This window comes from Ixodes scapularis, unplaced genomic scaffold (genome assembly GCF_016920785.2).
Source record: "Ixodes scapularis isolate PalLabHiFi unplaced genomic scaffold, ASM1692078v2 PGA_scaffold12__126_contigs__length_90152505, whole genome shotgun sequence".
Taxonomy (NCBI): Eukaryota; Metazoa; Arthropoda; class Arachnida; order Ixodida; family Ixodidae; genus Ixodes; species Ixodes scapularis.
In genome coordinates, this window is record NW_024609838.1 from 82568496 (window position 1) to 82584815 (window position 16320).

The 16320-nt window shown below is 47.4% G+C and overlaps 1 protein-coding gene across 4 annotated transcripts in view; it reads left to right on the plus strand.

Annotated features, from left to right (window-relative positions):
* The window catches only part of LOC8025508, a 177722-nt gene that overhangs the window by 28776 nt on the left and 132626 nt on the right, over positions 1 to 16320 (plus strand). For 2 of the 4 annotated variants that reach the window (XM_040217571.3, XM_040217572.3), the window contains exon 1: positions 6142 to 6351. The exons of the other annotated variants lie outside the window; for them this stretch is intronic. In XM_040217571.3, the coding sequence (XP_040073505.1) occupies positions 6310 to 6351 (42 nt within the window). In that variant the 5' untranslated portion in view covers positions 6142 to 6309. Of the gene's footprint in view, positions 1 to 6141; positions 6352 to 16320 lie in introns of those variants that run through there. 4 annotated transcript variants of the gene reach the window in all.

Consider the following 16320-nt stretch of genomic DNA (forward strand, 5'->3'; position numbering starts at 1 on the left):
TCCTTATTTTGAACATTGATCCTTAGCTTTGATGTCATCTGGCAAAGGGATTATGTTGCCCCTTTCAGTGGTTGAGATTTAGTGACTGCCATATTCATTCCAATGACTTTTTGAAAGCTCCAACCGGATCCTTCTAATTCACGTTCTTGAAATTGGATGAGACTCTCATTATGAATCTCTTTCCCAATCTATGCTATCCATGATATGAATCTTCAGAAGGACCATGCCATACTCAATGATCTGGTCTTCTCTCTCTATCTGAACATCTAGACGCATGTGTACACGAATTGTCGTCTTTGATGTTACACTTTCGAGTATCTTTCGCATGGCTTTGTCTTTAATGGACTTGTGGAAATCATTAATAGTTACATTAATCGATGTTCTCATAGTGTAAGTCATACACATTGTGTTCAAGTGCCTCTGCTGTCACTTTAAATTTTCGATGTCCTTTTGAATTCCGTGACTGCAGGTCCTTGTACGATCAATTAATCCACTGACCGCAGGTACACTTTATAAATCTTCTTTTTGTCTTTTTTGGTTTTAGTGTATGAAATAAATCATCGCTAAACACAGAATAAATGGGTAGAAATTTTCCGTTGACATCGGTTGTAATAATATCATCGATTAATGGTTCCCTTTTTTCTCCTTCGGGTTTGCTATCTTCAACTCCTTAGAAAGAGGATAGAGGTCTTTGAGCGGGAGACCTTTAAATATGGACTCCATTTAAAATATCTTTTTTCGCCTTTTTAAAATTGCTTTATTTAGATCGAAAATATTTGCTTTAATCCAGCTCGTTTCTAATATGAACTTATCTTGTTCGTTTCTTTGAAGCGACCAGAAGGAACTCGATCAACTAAAAAAAAAAAAAAAAAAAAAATGACAGTCGGGAGGAAACCGGATATGGTGTAACAGGATATGAATCAAGGAAGTTTTAGGGGACGTTGTTCCTTCCGCATTACCGTCTATACTCGGTGACAGGTGAAGAACGAAGTGGAAGCTCTTCCCACGTCTTTCCACTTTAGTAGAGCGAACGCTGGAGAGAAGGCGACCGCCTCTCCATCGTTCGCTCCACTGAAGTGGAAAGGGGTGGGAGGAGCTTCCACTTTGTTCTTGACCTGTTACCGACTATATAGTTGACATGGAGAAAGAAGATATACTGGGAACGATTTATGAACAAGATATGGTGTTATCTATTTATCATAACAGTCTGACGTCTTAAATGTCTTGTTCTTTGAAACGGTCAAGTTCGGGGGAATGGGGAATGATCTAGAACTCTCATTTTCTATACTACTCGTGTATTTCTTACTATGGGGCGATTTATTCGTGATATTTTTTAAGTATCGGAACTTGGGTCCTCGCTAAAATTAAGCAGCTTACAGCACTCTACTCGGGCTATACTATGTGCCTTAAAAAAACACTGAAGTGAAAAAAAAAAAAAAAAAAAATTAGAGCGTACCTAAAACACGTTTTTTTTTTTCATATTTTTTATGAAAATGTTTTTTTTGTGGAATTAGACGCAATTTAGGTGGAAATCAAGGCCCGTTCTAAGCCCCGCCCACAGGTCAGTGGCCCCGTTTTTATTATTACTGGATTGGCTCGGCTGCTCGGCAAGAACATGCTCGGAAGCCTACTGTGTCCATTTTCCCGAAATCCGGTGCGTCTAGTCTAGACGTCTGACACCGCCTGCTAGTCGTGCGAGCAGACGCGTGGCAGCTTTCGGCATCGTCTGCTATTCCGCATCACCGTCTATCGTCGTCTGTCACGCACAGACGCGGGCATGAAAGCTACGCGTCGGCGTCCGCTTTCGCCTTCGTCTGTCTGCTATTCCGCCCCGTCTAAAAACAGCTGCAACGCTTGCAAGACGCGACCACGAAAGCGGCGTTCTAACGTTCCGTATGGACGGACCAAGGTCCCAAACAAGCGTCTGTCAGCGTCTGTCGAAGTACGGTAAAAAGTGGCCGAAAGGACCAAAAAAAAGAATCAACAAAAAATGTTCTTTCAGCTTTTCTGTTTTTGTTCTTTTTTTGAATGGCATCCGCGAGCAAGGTGGGTGACACAAAGCCTCCTCTCTTCTGTCAAAGCCTGGCAGATCGCCACGAGACGCGGCCGCCGAAAGTGAAGAGGTGGAGCGGCAGAAACAACGGGATGAGATGAGAGTCAGGTGACTGGCGCCCCGTCACCTGACAGTTGCTTGCTGCCAGTTGTTTGCTACCGACAGTTGTTTGCTGCAAAGTAGATCGGTTGAGGAGGTATACGTGTAAACACCTCGTTGAAGGCAGAACGACTCAACCTCATTCAGATCGACGAGCTCGACGAGCTGCTCTGGTTGATCACTCCGCAGACGCCGGCAGCCATGTTTGTTATCGTTTGAAACCAACGTTACTAAAACACTCAGTTGGGAAACTGAACCTTGAAACCTGGGTCAACGGAGTTCACCGAGACCGAGCCTTGAATTAAGGGGCACCGAAGTCGATTCTGAGATCCTCCTTTTGGGCTGACAACTTAATCTAGACGCTCTTAGCATCTCAACAAACCCGAAATCGCAATTTTGCGTAGTTTATTTCTTCGTTAAAAGCGTGTTCAAAGATCGCGACAAGCCCTTTTTGGGATTAATTTTCTTCCGAGTGAAGTGGCGGACGAAGGCCGCTTGTCAGCGGGTTGCAAACGATGGCTTCGCCCGCAGTGAACAAGAGGAGTCTTTTCCGAATGTGTACTTATCAGACTCTCTTCAAAACTATTAATAATAAAATCATTCGGAATCTGCGCGTATTGTAGAGCTTTCATTGGTCCACACAGTGTAGTCCGCGAGAAAAAAAGAGTCCACATGTTTTTCTCTTGCCCTTAGATGAATAGGCGGTTTTGTAATATAGGATTGGTACACGCGAGAACTAACACCTTTTAAACAATATAAGATCAAAAACGATCTTTTTCAAAAATGACTTCAGTGCCCCTTTAAATTAAATATGATAACAGCGCCACCCTTCATGCAAGTCACTGAATGTTTCCAAAGTGCCGAAACTCCCAGGCTCGAGGTGCCAAGATGGCGGCTCAATCTTTTTCTTTACTGCGGTCACCATGAGCTTTTAGAAAACATGTTTTTGCGTAAAAACAATCGGAAAAAGCTCTTTTTGTAGGAACTGTTACTGGAGATTAGTACAAAATGGCAGGTGCAATATGTTTTCTAAAATCTTTAGTTTACAAGGTTTTGCGGCATGCAATTGTTATTGTATTTATATAACCGTGTCTCACCGGTGATTTGAGGTAGCGCGTTCCGACCTGGGCGTGTCCCAACTTCGGTAGTAATTCTCGGCGCGTCCGCTTGGGAGATGGGAGTTGGTATCCCCGTAGCGTACATGTTCCTATTGTATACTGGTGTGATTTACGTCTTGCAGTTTACAGTGTCAATAAAATTTTCTTCAATCCCTGAAACCCTTTCCGCCGTATTTGTTTCGGCGCCAAAATGGCGCCGAAACATAGAAGTTGTAGGTTTTGCTTATTAAAGAGGAACCCTGTTCCACATAGTCTGTACTTTGTACGGAGCATTATTTCAAGTAACTATGAACACTTCGTAGTTTACATATAGTTGTGTTTTGTCGTAATTCAAAATTGTAAAAAAAAAACATGCTTGAAAAAAATTCTGGAATTTTCAATTAGAGCAGAGTAAGTGAAACGATAATCCACATATAACGTATACTTGTTTTAGATTGAAAAAGAAAAACAAAAGTAAGGCAACGAGCACCGACTTTCTACATTTAATCCCCAATCCACATTAATATTTTACTTTGTCCCAAATAGATTTTGTGGGACGTTAATTTACTTATGATCGGTGAGAGGTTACGAGTTTAGAAGAAGCTCCTCCCACCTCTCTCCACTTTGGCAGAGCGAACTTCATACTCTTCAGCGTTCGCTTTCCTAAGTTGGAAGGGGGTGGGAGGAGCTTCCGCTGAACCTCTACCTGTCACTCAAGTGTCTGACGTCACGCCACTGCGGTGGCGCTGCTGTCGGCACTGCGCATGCGCAGATGCCTCGGGCAGAATCTGGTTTCTGCGCACACACCCTGCGTGGGCAAACGCGGGCTTGTTTGTAGACAGTGGGTTGGTCGATAGAACCGAGGGCTGGGCACGATACTTCAAACGAGTGTCTTCGTCACCGATACACTTGAACATTATATTTCCGATACCGATACAAGATAAAGAACCAAAATTGATTTTCGAAACTGTATGGTCGATACATCGCTGAAATCGCCAATATTAATGAAGCTGGTAACATGATTACCAGCAGTTACGAGATTTGTCCGCGGACTGTAGCCGGCCCCAGGGATTTCTTTAGGCTCCACTGTCGGCGCGCGAAAAACGTTGAACCATAGCTACAGCCGCGGAAATGCACACACAAAAAGTGGACTGTTTGATTTGGCAACACATGTGTGGCGGCAGGAGATTTTACATTACCCCCTTTTCCTCACCGACCCCAGTCTGCGATCGCCGTACTGCTAATGCTTCTTGTGCGTGCGTGCGTGTGCGTGTGTGTGTATGTGTATGTGTGTGTGTGTCCGTGTGTGTGTTACAACAGAGGCCGAGCTAGCCGGAGCGCCGCTGGCACAAAATCTGACTCACAGCAACTTCAAAGTCTGCGGCACAGCCTTTTTTTTTGGTATCAAATTGTCAAAATACACGACACACTAAAAATGTATTTTTGATACCGATACATTACTTTCTGGCAAGTGATAACTGATACTGATACATACAATGTACCGAAAAATGGTATCGAAGGTACTTGTATCTTCGATACTGCCCATGGCCTATAGAACCCGTGAAACTAGATTAAGGGGATACTCGCATCGGCTCCGATAATAACGCTCTAGGTTTCCCTTATTAGCGAAACGCTCCATCACTCCACCTCCGCAATCGCTGACCTCGTACGAGTCGTTGTGACGTGCGCTCAGAACAAAAGAAAAGCACGATTGTTTTGGAGAGACTATAGAGACGCCCTTTTCGAGGGGTTTCGATACGCTCTTCGCGATACGAGACTACGTGGGCCCGAAAACCTTCCACGGTTATCAGCTGCTCTTCCAGCGCGGGAGTCCCCAACAGCGGCGATGCGACGATATCGGCGCCAGGCGTGTGCGTTTCGTCATTCACGAGACAAGGCGAAAGCATTGTTTCGCGGACGTGGATAATCCGGGTAGCATCGCTGGTCGAAAACAAGGATTCCGGACAGCCGTGTCCTACATATGTACTGCTGCGATCGCCGAGACGCTGCACACTGCTGCTGCACCCGATTGCACCTAGAAGGCGACGCCTGCACATCCACGCAGCGCGCCAACGCATCTTGCAGCGTCTCAGAACGGCGACGCCAAGACGCACGCTTCTGCCGCTCGCGTCGTACTCTGGTCGAGCTTCAGTGTCTTTGCCGCTTGGGGCGAATCAGGGATATGCACTAGCCACATGACACTAGCCAGGGCATGGCACTATACTTTGTCTCACCTTAGCATGAACTATTGTTAGCCGCGCGTGCCAAAAGTGCGAGCTAGTTGCTTTGGATGAAGCCTCGGCGGCTGCACGAGAGCTCGTGCAGCGAGTGCTCCAGTCAAGGCCAGTCGAAGCTCGCCGCTCGCGCTTGCGCAGCCTTCGCAGTTAGTCCGTGCTAAGGTGAGATGAAGTATAGCCAGCCACTAGCGTTGACGCAATGCGCACGCTTCGTCTCCTGGCCGGTGTTGGCGGCACGCGGTCGCAACTGCTGGGTTTATATTTAGCGGACTTGCGTCCCGCAGAATCACGTGACACTGCGACTTCACGTAATGCCGTGACGTCACAGGGAGTTGACGCCGCGGGCGAAGCATTGCGCGCATCTGTTTTGTTGAACTAATAATTATCGTATCACTAACAACTAAACATTTCGTAAGCAAAACTAATGTATGTCGTTAAATTCATAAAAAAAAAAAAAAACAGAAACAAAGCCGCCTTTGGGAGCCTAGGTGAGAGGAAGTCCGAAATACGAACGGGATCTGCTCCGAAACCTCGCCAATAATTGTTGTTGCCGTGAAAACGCACTAAGAGGCAGAGCGAGACAATAAGTGTATTTCTTTGGCCACGGCCCGGAACTGATAAGGTATCGTCGAGAGGCATGCGTTGCGGATTACACGGGAAACGCCCGATTGCTCTGTGCCGCTTCCGACCTTGTTGTTTCTGAGTCAGGGTCTGCGCAGAAATACCCACATTTGGTGTCGCATAGTGGCGGGGCTGTTCGTCGACCGCGCGGCTTCCTGGTAGAACCGTCGTCATCTGGCCCGAGTGCCGAGCGCAGTGAGTCATGCAGCGCTTCCAGGTTGACGAACTTCCTGGTGTGTTACAGGTAAGAGGGATATTTCTCGGCAGTTCGGAGAGGTCCGGAAATACGCAGCGCCTCCCGGACGATCCGGACTTTTTCTGTGTCCCCAGAATCTCTATTAGGGAAGTTCAGTGGATCATTCCCATACTCCCCCGATTTTCTGCGCACGTGCCGTATTGTTATCCTGTAGCGTTATCGGAGATGTCGGAATGACCCATTCAAACTCTATATTATCTCTCATTTTGTCATATAAGTTCGGAACTTGACCTTTGCATTCCATGGATTCGTAGTTTGGACTACAGCTCTCTCAAAAACTTGCAGGTACCGTCCAAAGAAGCGCCGTTTAAGCTCATGTACGGCGCGCGAAAGAGCGCACATAAATAGGAAGGGGCAGTTTACATTTGTTCAACATTTTTACGATGTCGGAACGCAAAAGAAGCAAGACGAAAGCAAAACAGGGCACCTTATCTGTTCGCTCTGTTTTCTTCGTATTCTGAACTCGCAGTTTTGAGAGAGAAGGGATTGAGCTTGTTCCAGGATGTACGGAACGTCCGTACATCTGAACGGCCCCACAATTCCCCGCGCCGCGCGGTGCAATATGGGGTCGACGAGAGGCCTCCTGGGATTTTCCGGAAAGGTCTATTGTAGGGGTGGCCAGGCTGACCCGGCCTGAGGGCCGCGAACAAAACCATGAAACTTCCAAGAGCCGCGGGGGAGGGGGGGCGTTTATTGCCCTAGACTTTTGTCTAGGGCAATAAACGAAACTTGAACTACTTTCAATCTTTGTAGCTTGTAGCTTTCAATCACTACGAATAGAAGCGCTGAATAGAAGTTTTTTCACCTTTGAAAGCGTCAAATTGTATCTTCCCGTCTATCCATACTTCCTTCTTGTATCTATATTGACACGATTTGAACAAAATCATCTTAGATGTGCTTTTGTAGCTTTCGTGACACTAAGACACAACGCATGTGCGGCATGTAGACTTTAATGCAGTTGCACAATGATAATGCTATTACAACTGTTGTGTTGAATAGAAAAAAAATTAGATTTCATTGTTTCACATTTTTTTTCTTTGACTTGGAATTAGACTCATGGAACTGGCCGCTCACCCTTCCACAATAGCTTTTCAGCACGATCTTCTTGCTGCACCACAACAAGTGCTTCAGCACGAGTTCGCTTGTGTGTGCTTCTCCACAGGCGTCGAAGTCAGAAGTCTCGTTGGTAGAGAGTAGTTCCTTTGTGAGCTCCGTGACCAACTGGCGCCGGTTCGGAAAGTTCTTGAGCAGCAACGTAAATCTGTCTCACGGCATTAACGATGAAACGTAGTTGGATAAAGAGGCCCCCCTTGGATCCAATTTGTTGACAAGAGAACAGTTCTCCTGCGCGAGTGAAACTAGCCGTCTTGTCTTCTGCGGTCACGCTGCCCCGCATTTCTGACACCAGCTTTTTCAAAGCGGCATAAACTACGTATTCTGGTACGACTATGTAGGACTCGAAGGGTCTCATTCATCGCTTGGGACAATTCCTCTTCTGCAACGACTATGTTGCAACTGGGTCGTGGCATGTCGACTGGTTTTTAGAGCGCAGCTCTTAGGGGCCCGTTTCCGGCTTTAAAGGGGCGGTGCAACGATTTTCGGACTTCGGTCAAAAATTTGTGGAAGTTGCCCCCTGACACTTCTGAAGTAAAGAACAGAAAACCGATTTCGCCTGCGTGTCCTAGTTTTTGCGTAAAAAAAAGATAAAGATTGGTATTTCGGGCACCCCTCAACTCACTCCCAGTCTTCAGGGTCACACCTGGTCGCACTCCCAGTGACGTCATTCGGAGTGCCGTGTAGCTTCCCGTGTGCTATCTCGGAGGACGCTTCCCCTCCCTCCCTCTGTGTGCATTAGCGGGCGTTAGGCTGCAGCTTAGAGCCGAGCGAGGTCACGTAATCTTTCCGCCGTAGTTCCTTCGGCTGCCGCTTGGGGCTGCAGGAAGGGGAAAAAGCTCGAGTTTTGCTTTGCGATTATGCAGCGGAATCGCGACATTTTTAATGAAAAAAGTGTTTTCTCTATTCTCTGGGACACGATAAACAACGTAAAAATGACGAGATGCAAATTCTTTTAATCATAAAATCGTTGCACCGCCCCTTTAACGGCGTCGCCGTCGGCGTAACCGCGAGGGTCACATGACCCCTCGAGGTCGCGTGACACCCAGATCACGTGACCCCCCCCCCCCACCCCCGAGGTCACGTGACTCCTCCCCAAGGGTCACGTGACTCCCCCCACGGCCACGTGACCCCTCCCTCCCGGGGTCACGTGACCCCCCCCCCCCCCCCGAGGATATTGAAGAATGAGGGGAGGAGGAGAAGGAGGGAGGGGTCTACCCTCTCCTCAAGAGCTGCGCTCTAATTCGGCGTTACAGGGAGTTGTAAACGGCTTTGACTGTTAAATCTCCTCCCATCGCTCATAATCACACGTGATTGTCGGTAACGCACTCTGCGGTCGCAGCTTATTTTCACCTTCGTAGAGCTGTTTTGTAGATGCGTGATATTGCGAGCCAGGCAGCTGCCGGTAGTTTCCGAAACGGTCTTTCGAATTATCATTCTGTGTCTTTCCCAGCAGGACATAGCTCAGCCCGAGTTCGGTGAAACAGATTACATTGATTCCTTAATATGCGCTACAGATATAGGAACAAGAGGGGACATCAGGCGAAGGCTAAATTGGCTCCTGACTTTGGTTTTGCAAACGGGAGTTTCCGCTACAAAGATAAGTTTCTAAAACAAACTGCGCGAGCTAGCTTGTACTTGTCGGCTTCGCTGCCGTGTCGGCGTAAAATTGAACGAAGTAATTAAGAAATAAAAATGCGATGTAAAAATATACGGAAGCTCTCACCCTGGCGTCGATAGCATCAGATTTTCACGAGGGATCGGCCGCACCTATGCTTTTCGCGGTTCTTTATCTTTTGGGAACTTAAATACCGACGCTTTCGTCGAGGACGTTTCGTAGTTCGGGTGGCACCCAGGGACACAGCATTTATGAGGCATGGCCGGTCCAGAAATGCCCGCACCTCACCAAGCACCACGCACTAACCGCCATGCACACCAAACGCAGAAAGACGTTTGAAGCAGTTCGCGCACTCCCGCCGCGAGCTTTGCGATTGCGCAACACAAGCCTTCCTTGCGCAACGGAGGCAAACATTTTCATTGCGCAACTGCTCCGGAAGGGAGAAAGCGTGCTCCATTTTGCGTTACCCCGGGGGGGCGGCGGCAAATACAAGGAAAAAAAAAAAGAGCATACGTTGCATGTACCCGACGTGTGTGCAATTATCGTTTCAACTTTTTATGGCTGGGCATCAAAAATGACACGTGATGCCCTCCCCGTGATTGGGTATCACGTTTCGAGCGGAGCAGTGCACCGAGAAACGGAGAGAGAGGAGGAGGTGAGAGATCGCGAGAACGTCAGAACGCCCAGCTCTGGTTGGTGGACCTAAAGCTAGCTAACTGCTTTTGTCTCCACTGCCATAGCCTTTTTTATACTCACAAAACCTCGCAGTTCGACGACGGAGCCATGCAGTGCCCGCTCACAGATTTGGAGCACGAGGATCTGGTAGCGCAGAGCATTTCTCGGGGAGCCTGCAGTCAGCGCACAGCTTTTTCAGCGCCGAGCAACCGAAACACACTTGTTCGCTCGGGAGAAATGTGTTTCGGCGTCTCGCCGCAGGGGGTCGCCAGTCACGTGGCTCTCCTCTTCTCTGTTGTTTTCCGCTCCCCCTTTTCCATTTCGGCGGCCGCTTCTCGTGGCGATCTGCCAGGCTTTGTCAGTATATAGAAGGCTATGTTCCACCGCTCTCGTCGAACGCGTTCGAATGCGGAAGCCACACGCCGGACGCCGGCGTTTCACGTTCTAAATCGTTCGACGAGTGCAGCAGAGACAACCTTACTAAAACACTCAGTTGGGAAACTCACCCTTGAAACCCGGACCGCTCGCGTCCACCAGACTAAATGCGATAACAGCGCCCCCTTTTGGCGACGAGTCAATGACTCTATATTATTTTACTATGGTACCAGAGGCACTCGCACGAGTTCCCGCCCTGTTCTAATAGGGTTTTGATCCACCTGACTTCCTTCCTTACTAACATGAAAGTTGATTTAATAGCTACTGCGAAATTACATTGCGAGATGGCGCCACTGGCCTTTGCGTGACTCGACCCGAACCAGTACAGTCAAACCCGTTTATAACGAACAGCAGGAAGCACTACGATCAGTTCGATATAGCAAAACAAAAAAAAAAAAAAAAAAAAAAAACATTTACAACGAGCTTCCACGATGAGTTTGTTGTAAAGCGAGAGCTTCTCTTTCTTTCTCATCACTCCCGCCTCGTAACCATGCGCTAAAAAGCCTTTTTTTTTTGCATGCTTGCAGAGTTTTGTTTTTTAAGCTTATTTCGCCTTCTAAATCGCTTCTCTTCGTGGGCAAACGTTTTGGGCTGAAAAGTATTTTTTTTTTCTTCTGTGTGTGCGTGCAGAGTATATTTTTTGGCCTTCTCCCCTTCTGAATCGCTTCTCTTCGCTCAATTTTGTTCGGAACTTGAGCTTTTGGAATTTCCTTTTTTTCCTTCTTTTTTGGGGGAAGGGGCGGGCTAGAAGACTATTGTTTGCGCGTTTTGGATGACTTTCCGGGGAAAAAAGTTCGATATAGCCAATATTTTGTTCGTTATAAAACGTACTTTTTACATGCATTCTTATTTAAATTTTTCGTGAGTTCGATATCGACAATATTTCGCTGTACGTGGGTTCGTTCTAAATGGGTTTCACTGTACGTGCAACCGTGCAGTTTCCGGAGTGACCGCTGCGGAAGAAATGGCGGCGTTGCTATCTCCTTTAGCTCGGCTCTCGAGTACAGACCGGAGCCACTTTTTCAAAGCAGGCTCTATGGGGTGATTTCAGATAAGATCGACCAAAGGATGGCTAGTCGACATTTTCAAATCAACTGATGTTTTTATATGTTATTGTCTAGTGTCTGGTATGAACGAATTCAAACTTAGTTTTGACTTGAAAAAATACTTGGGGACAGGAAAAATCGTAAGGCATGAGGTGGTGGACAGTTGCATTAACGCGCACTGATGGAGGGGGCCCGTTTGAGAGTGAATAACTAAAGCGATAACATTAGGAGAACTCTAATACGTTTTGGGCGCAAAATATGGGTATAGCTTGCTTGTAATATAAAGTAATCATATTTATTTAAAATTTATTTATTTTTCTAAAAATTGGCAAACATGCCTGCTCGAACGACAAATGGCAAACTTTGGAGGTCTGTATCTCATGAAATAATTTAATCATTATGATATAATTTGCAGATATTATTCTACTAATATATAGCTAATATTTAAAAAATAACTAAGGTATCTGTGTGATACAATAGTTAGGATATATTTAGTCAAACATGGAAAAAAAATCAAACAAAGAAAAATTCCGATGCGAATAAAAAAAAACACCACCCTCGATTTTTTTAAAATTTAGGTAACCTGTTATACTCTATTTCGGCATTCATTTCCATTAAAAACATGTTGCATCATTTTATTGAGAAAGAAGATACAACTCCACAAAGTAGGGTCCTTTTTCAAAGCCTACACTTAGCAGTGTTTTATACAAGAACTGACTCTGAGTTCCAGTTTCATGAAACCGACACACATCTTTTATATATTTTTATTCAGATGAGGCTAATGATAACTAAAGAAATCGTTCACACACTTAAATGAAGGAGAAACTACTGTGTACAAAGAGGTATCATATTACGGACTAGTGATCCGAGAAAAGATCATGCAGCCATCGGCCACTAGGAACTTTGTTTACTTTATTCTCCTGCGACACTATATGCTATTCCCTCTTCCGCTCTACCTTCATCTCTCTCTCTCTCTCTCTCATATATATCCCTGATATATATCCAGAACAAAAACGTGTTCAAGCATTCCCTTTATGCGTGGTAGTGTTCTGTGGCTAGCAAAAATCATTTCCTCGCTAAGCTCACGATTATGGCAAAATAGTTGCCGGAAACCGCAGACGACACTCGTCGCTAGTTCTGGCAAAACGGCCGATACAATCTTTTTTCCGCATTTCCCCGCTCGCTGTCAAGAACAAGGGGGTTCGCTTCAACCAGCAAAACATGGCCGCCGACGCCTGTTTACTGAGCAGTCATGCCTGTCGCCATCTCACTCGCTGGCGTCACGGGCGATAATATCAGGCACAAAGGGGCACACCAACCGGCAGCATTATCCCCAAATACTCGAGCCTCGCGTAAATACATAGAGTGTAAACGCTGTCGCCATGTTATCGTAGTAAGACCGCCCCCCCCCCCCCTCCCCCAACGGGGGACTGCAGTACGCGACGGCGTACTAACAAAACGGCGACGATATCGACATAGCGGGCTCCGAATTTTCCCATAGTTCTACTCCACGGGCATTTCTCGAAACGCTTGATATTGTGTACGCCCGCCTGGAAGGATTTCAGGCGCGTAGTTAAGATAAGGCGGTTCTCCGCGGCAAAAGAAAGCAATTTCGCAAAAGCTTAAAAGCGGCGGCGACGCGTGTGCGGTGAACGCTTGTAGTTTTGGTGTAGACAGGGTGTGTGTGTTCTCGTTGTTGACACCAGCCGGCGATAAGGCACTGCAGGCGGTAGCTCAGTACAGCAAGGGCTAATCCGAGTGACCATCAACGTAACCCCACCGCCAACCCCTCGCGAACCGGTCGCCGACATGGCTCAGGCTGTGTCATGAACCACGTGGTAGAAGCTCGGGTGCTTTCATATCAGCGCGTGGAGGGACGACAGTGCGATTCCGGAAAGTCTTTTTCGAAGGCCGCTGACCACAATTTTTTGTCTGGAGACTTTCCCTCTTTCTTCCTTTGACGTGGATCAAGCTTTGCCGACAGCCTCAGTTGTGACCTCTCTTTTCAAATGTACGTTTGCAGTGAGTGAGCTCCTCAGCCTCGGACTTGTCACTTGTGCACCCAGTAGTTCTTTCACTTGGCAATTATATGCCATCAGTTGGGGTTTAATTTCTATTATTTATGTATACATTATGAAGACGTCCTGGAGCTCCGAATGAGTGTTTTGTGCAGATTACTTTTGCAAACACAAAAAGACTATACCAAAGCAGCGGAATTTTCGAAGTGTTGGTGAGTTGGACCTAAACTCGTTGAAGCAAATTCTTCCGCCTGACTGTTCCACCAAAGTGAGTGCGACGGACTACCTGTGCTACCATTGCTTCATGCACATCACTAAGGAGATCTCGATGCGAAGCTCAGAGCAGTGCCCTGACATATTTGTGCCAGCTGAAGAAGCAATTGAAGATCTAAATCGCATCATACTACCTACAGATGTGTCGCCGCTGAGACAACCAAGCGTCGTAAGAAGTCGGGACAGGCCTGCCTATGTCAAGAGAAAGCAGACAGAACTGGAGCAGGTTGCTGTCAAGAATATACGCTCAAGGCTACGTATTGCGTACGACAGGGACGCACCATCGGGGTCGTCCGAACCAACATGCTCCACATGCACTGAGTGGGTGGACAACTTTCGGCAGGCCTTTGATACCGCCACCTCTCTCCGGGAACGTTGTCAACTGCTTACACTCCTGCCGTCAACACTGACGAAGAATGAGGTTCAAAAGATGATTCCACAGGCCTCAATGTACCTCATCAGTAAATCCCGAAAACTCAAGGAAAAGCATGGCGTGTGGTATGAGCCGGATCCTTACACGAGGTGCAAGGTGAGCCCTGAGAACCTGTCTGCTGCCCTAGAGTACTTCACGAAAGACGAGCTACAATGTTCGCGCCAAAGTCCCAACCAGAAGGACGTCATCTCTGTCATGCTCAACGGAGAGAAAACGTTCGTGCCAAAGCGCTTCATGACACGCTCAATACGAGAGGCCTTCCGTATATACAAAGACAAGCATCCCGATTCCGGCGTTGGGCTAACGAAATTTTATTCGTTGCGCCCTAGATGGGTCCAATGTATTCCACACCAGGAAGTGTGCGTTTGTGTGCGCTGCGCCAATTATTATCTTTGTATTGCCGCTCTAGAGAATGTTGAGGAAAGAACCCGAGCGCGTCCGTTTCGTTGGTGGCCGTTTTATTCTCTCGTGCCCCGATCCTGCCGTTCGTGGTCTCGTGCATTGTCCTGTCGTCTCTTTCTTCTTCTGGTAGTTGAATTCCCGTAATCTACAACAACTTCCCGCGGCGGCTGAAGAAAAGAGAGACAAGACAATACACGAGGGGTCAGTGTCAGTAGTGTGAAAACAAAATCACAAAAAAAAGGGGCGGGATCAAAAGAAGCCGTTAACACACAAGCAGAACGAAAAGAAACGTTATCGCAATTCATGAAAATAGAGTTCCGTCTCGTTTGTTTTGGAACACAACTTGCTGTTATGTCGAATTGGCGGGCTTCGATCCTTCTCTTGGCGAGTTTGCTTCAAGGAGGTAAAGTCCTTGAATGGGACGGTGTATTTCTTGCCCGTTCGCAAGGCGCAGTGTGCATGCTCTTGGTATTCCATCTCTCCCCGAGACGGTGTCTGTTACACGCCCGAGTTTCCATGTAAGGGGCGGCGAGTTGTCCTCTACGAGGACAACATCTCCTGGATTGACCCGTGGTAATAACCGTGGCTGACTCTTATGTGCGGAGTCCAGAAGCAGTAGGTACTCGTGTTTCCAGCGTTTCCAGAATTGCATTATTAACCGCTGGCGATACAGAGCACGACGCCTCAGTTCAGCGGCAGTCGATGTTGGCGGTCCGATTTCTGCTCCATGCGGTATACGTAGGAGTCGCTTGGCTACGAGAAAATGTGATGGTGTCAAGGGCTCTAGTTCTTCCGGATCATTACTGATGTGGGTAAGTGGACGGCAGTTTACGGTGGCTTCTACTTCATGAAGTACGGTGGTAAGTTCTTCAAAGGCTAAGCTGCTGCGTCCAAGAGTTCTCTTAGCACGTTTTTTACGGTACGAATTATCCTTTCCCACCATCCTCCCCACCAGGGTGCTCGCTCCACATTGAATCGCCACTGAATACGGAGTCCGCTGGAGTAGTCCTGTACACCATCTGTGTGAAGCATCTTTAAGACTCTGGCTGCGTGATGGAAAGTTTGCGCGTTGTCCGAGTAAACAACAGATGGTACTCCGCGTCGAGACACGAAGCGACGTAAGGCGAGAAGAAATCTATCTGCGGACATGTTAGAGGCAAGTTCTAGGTGTACGGCGCGTGTTACAGCACAAGAAAAAATAACAATGTAAGCCTTTTCTGACGGTGCAGCACGCACGTACAGAGGTCCACAGAAGTCGATACCGACGACATTAAAAGGGCTCGTTTCTGTTATGCGTTCTCGTGGTAGGGAAGCCATAGGTGCTTCCTCTGGTTGGAGTCGCCTACGTCGACATGGGAGACAGGTGTGCTGCACTCTCTTCACTGTCTGGCGCCCTCTTAAAATCCAGTACCTCTGTCGTAGTTCCGTGAGTGTGTCTTGGACTCCTCCGTGAAGTAGTCGGACATGTGTGGCCAGTACAAGAAGCTCTGTGAATCTGTGGTCACTCGGGAGTAAAATCGGGTGTTTAACCTCCTCCGGAACGTCCAGTTGCTGCAAGCGACCTCCAACACGTATCAGTCCATGGTCGTCGAGGAATGGATGGAGGCTTGCAATACTAGAAGTGAAAGGCACCCTTCCTCCCGACAGTAGTGCTGCAACTTCGACTGGAAATTCCATTGTTTGTACCGTTCGTGTCCAGTAGACCTCCGCTTGAACCAATTCTGTAGCTGTCAATGGGCCTGATAGTGGTGGACGCGGTGAGGCGTTATGCAGAAATCTTCGTACCCATGCAGTAATGCGCAGAACACGCGTCAGGTTACTGTGTTTCATTAGGTCGAGTAGTGAGGTGTGGTCCGGTGTAACCACGGTACAAGTGGTTGTCGGGCGCCTTGACTCTTCCATAGGGAGACCTTTTGGATCTCGCTTTAATTGTTTGGAGGGCCA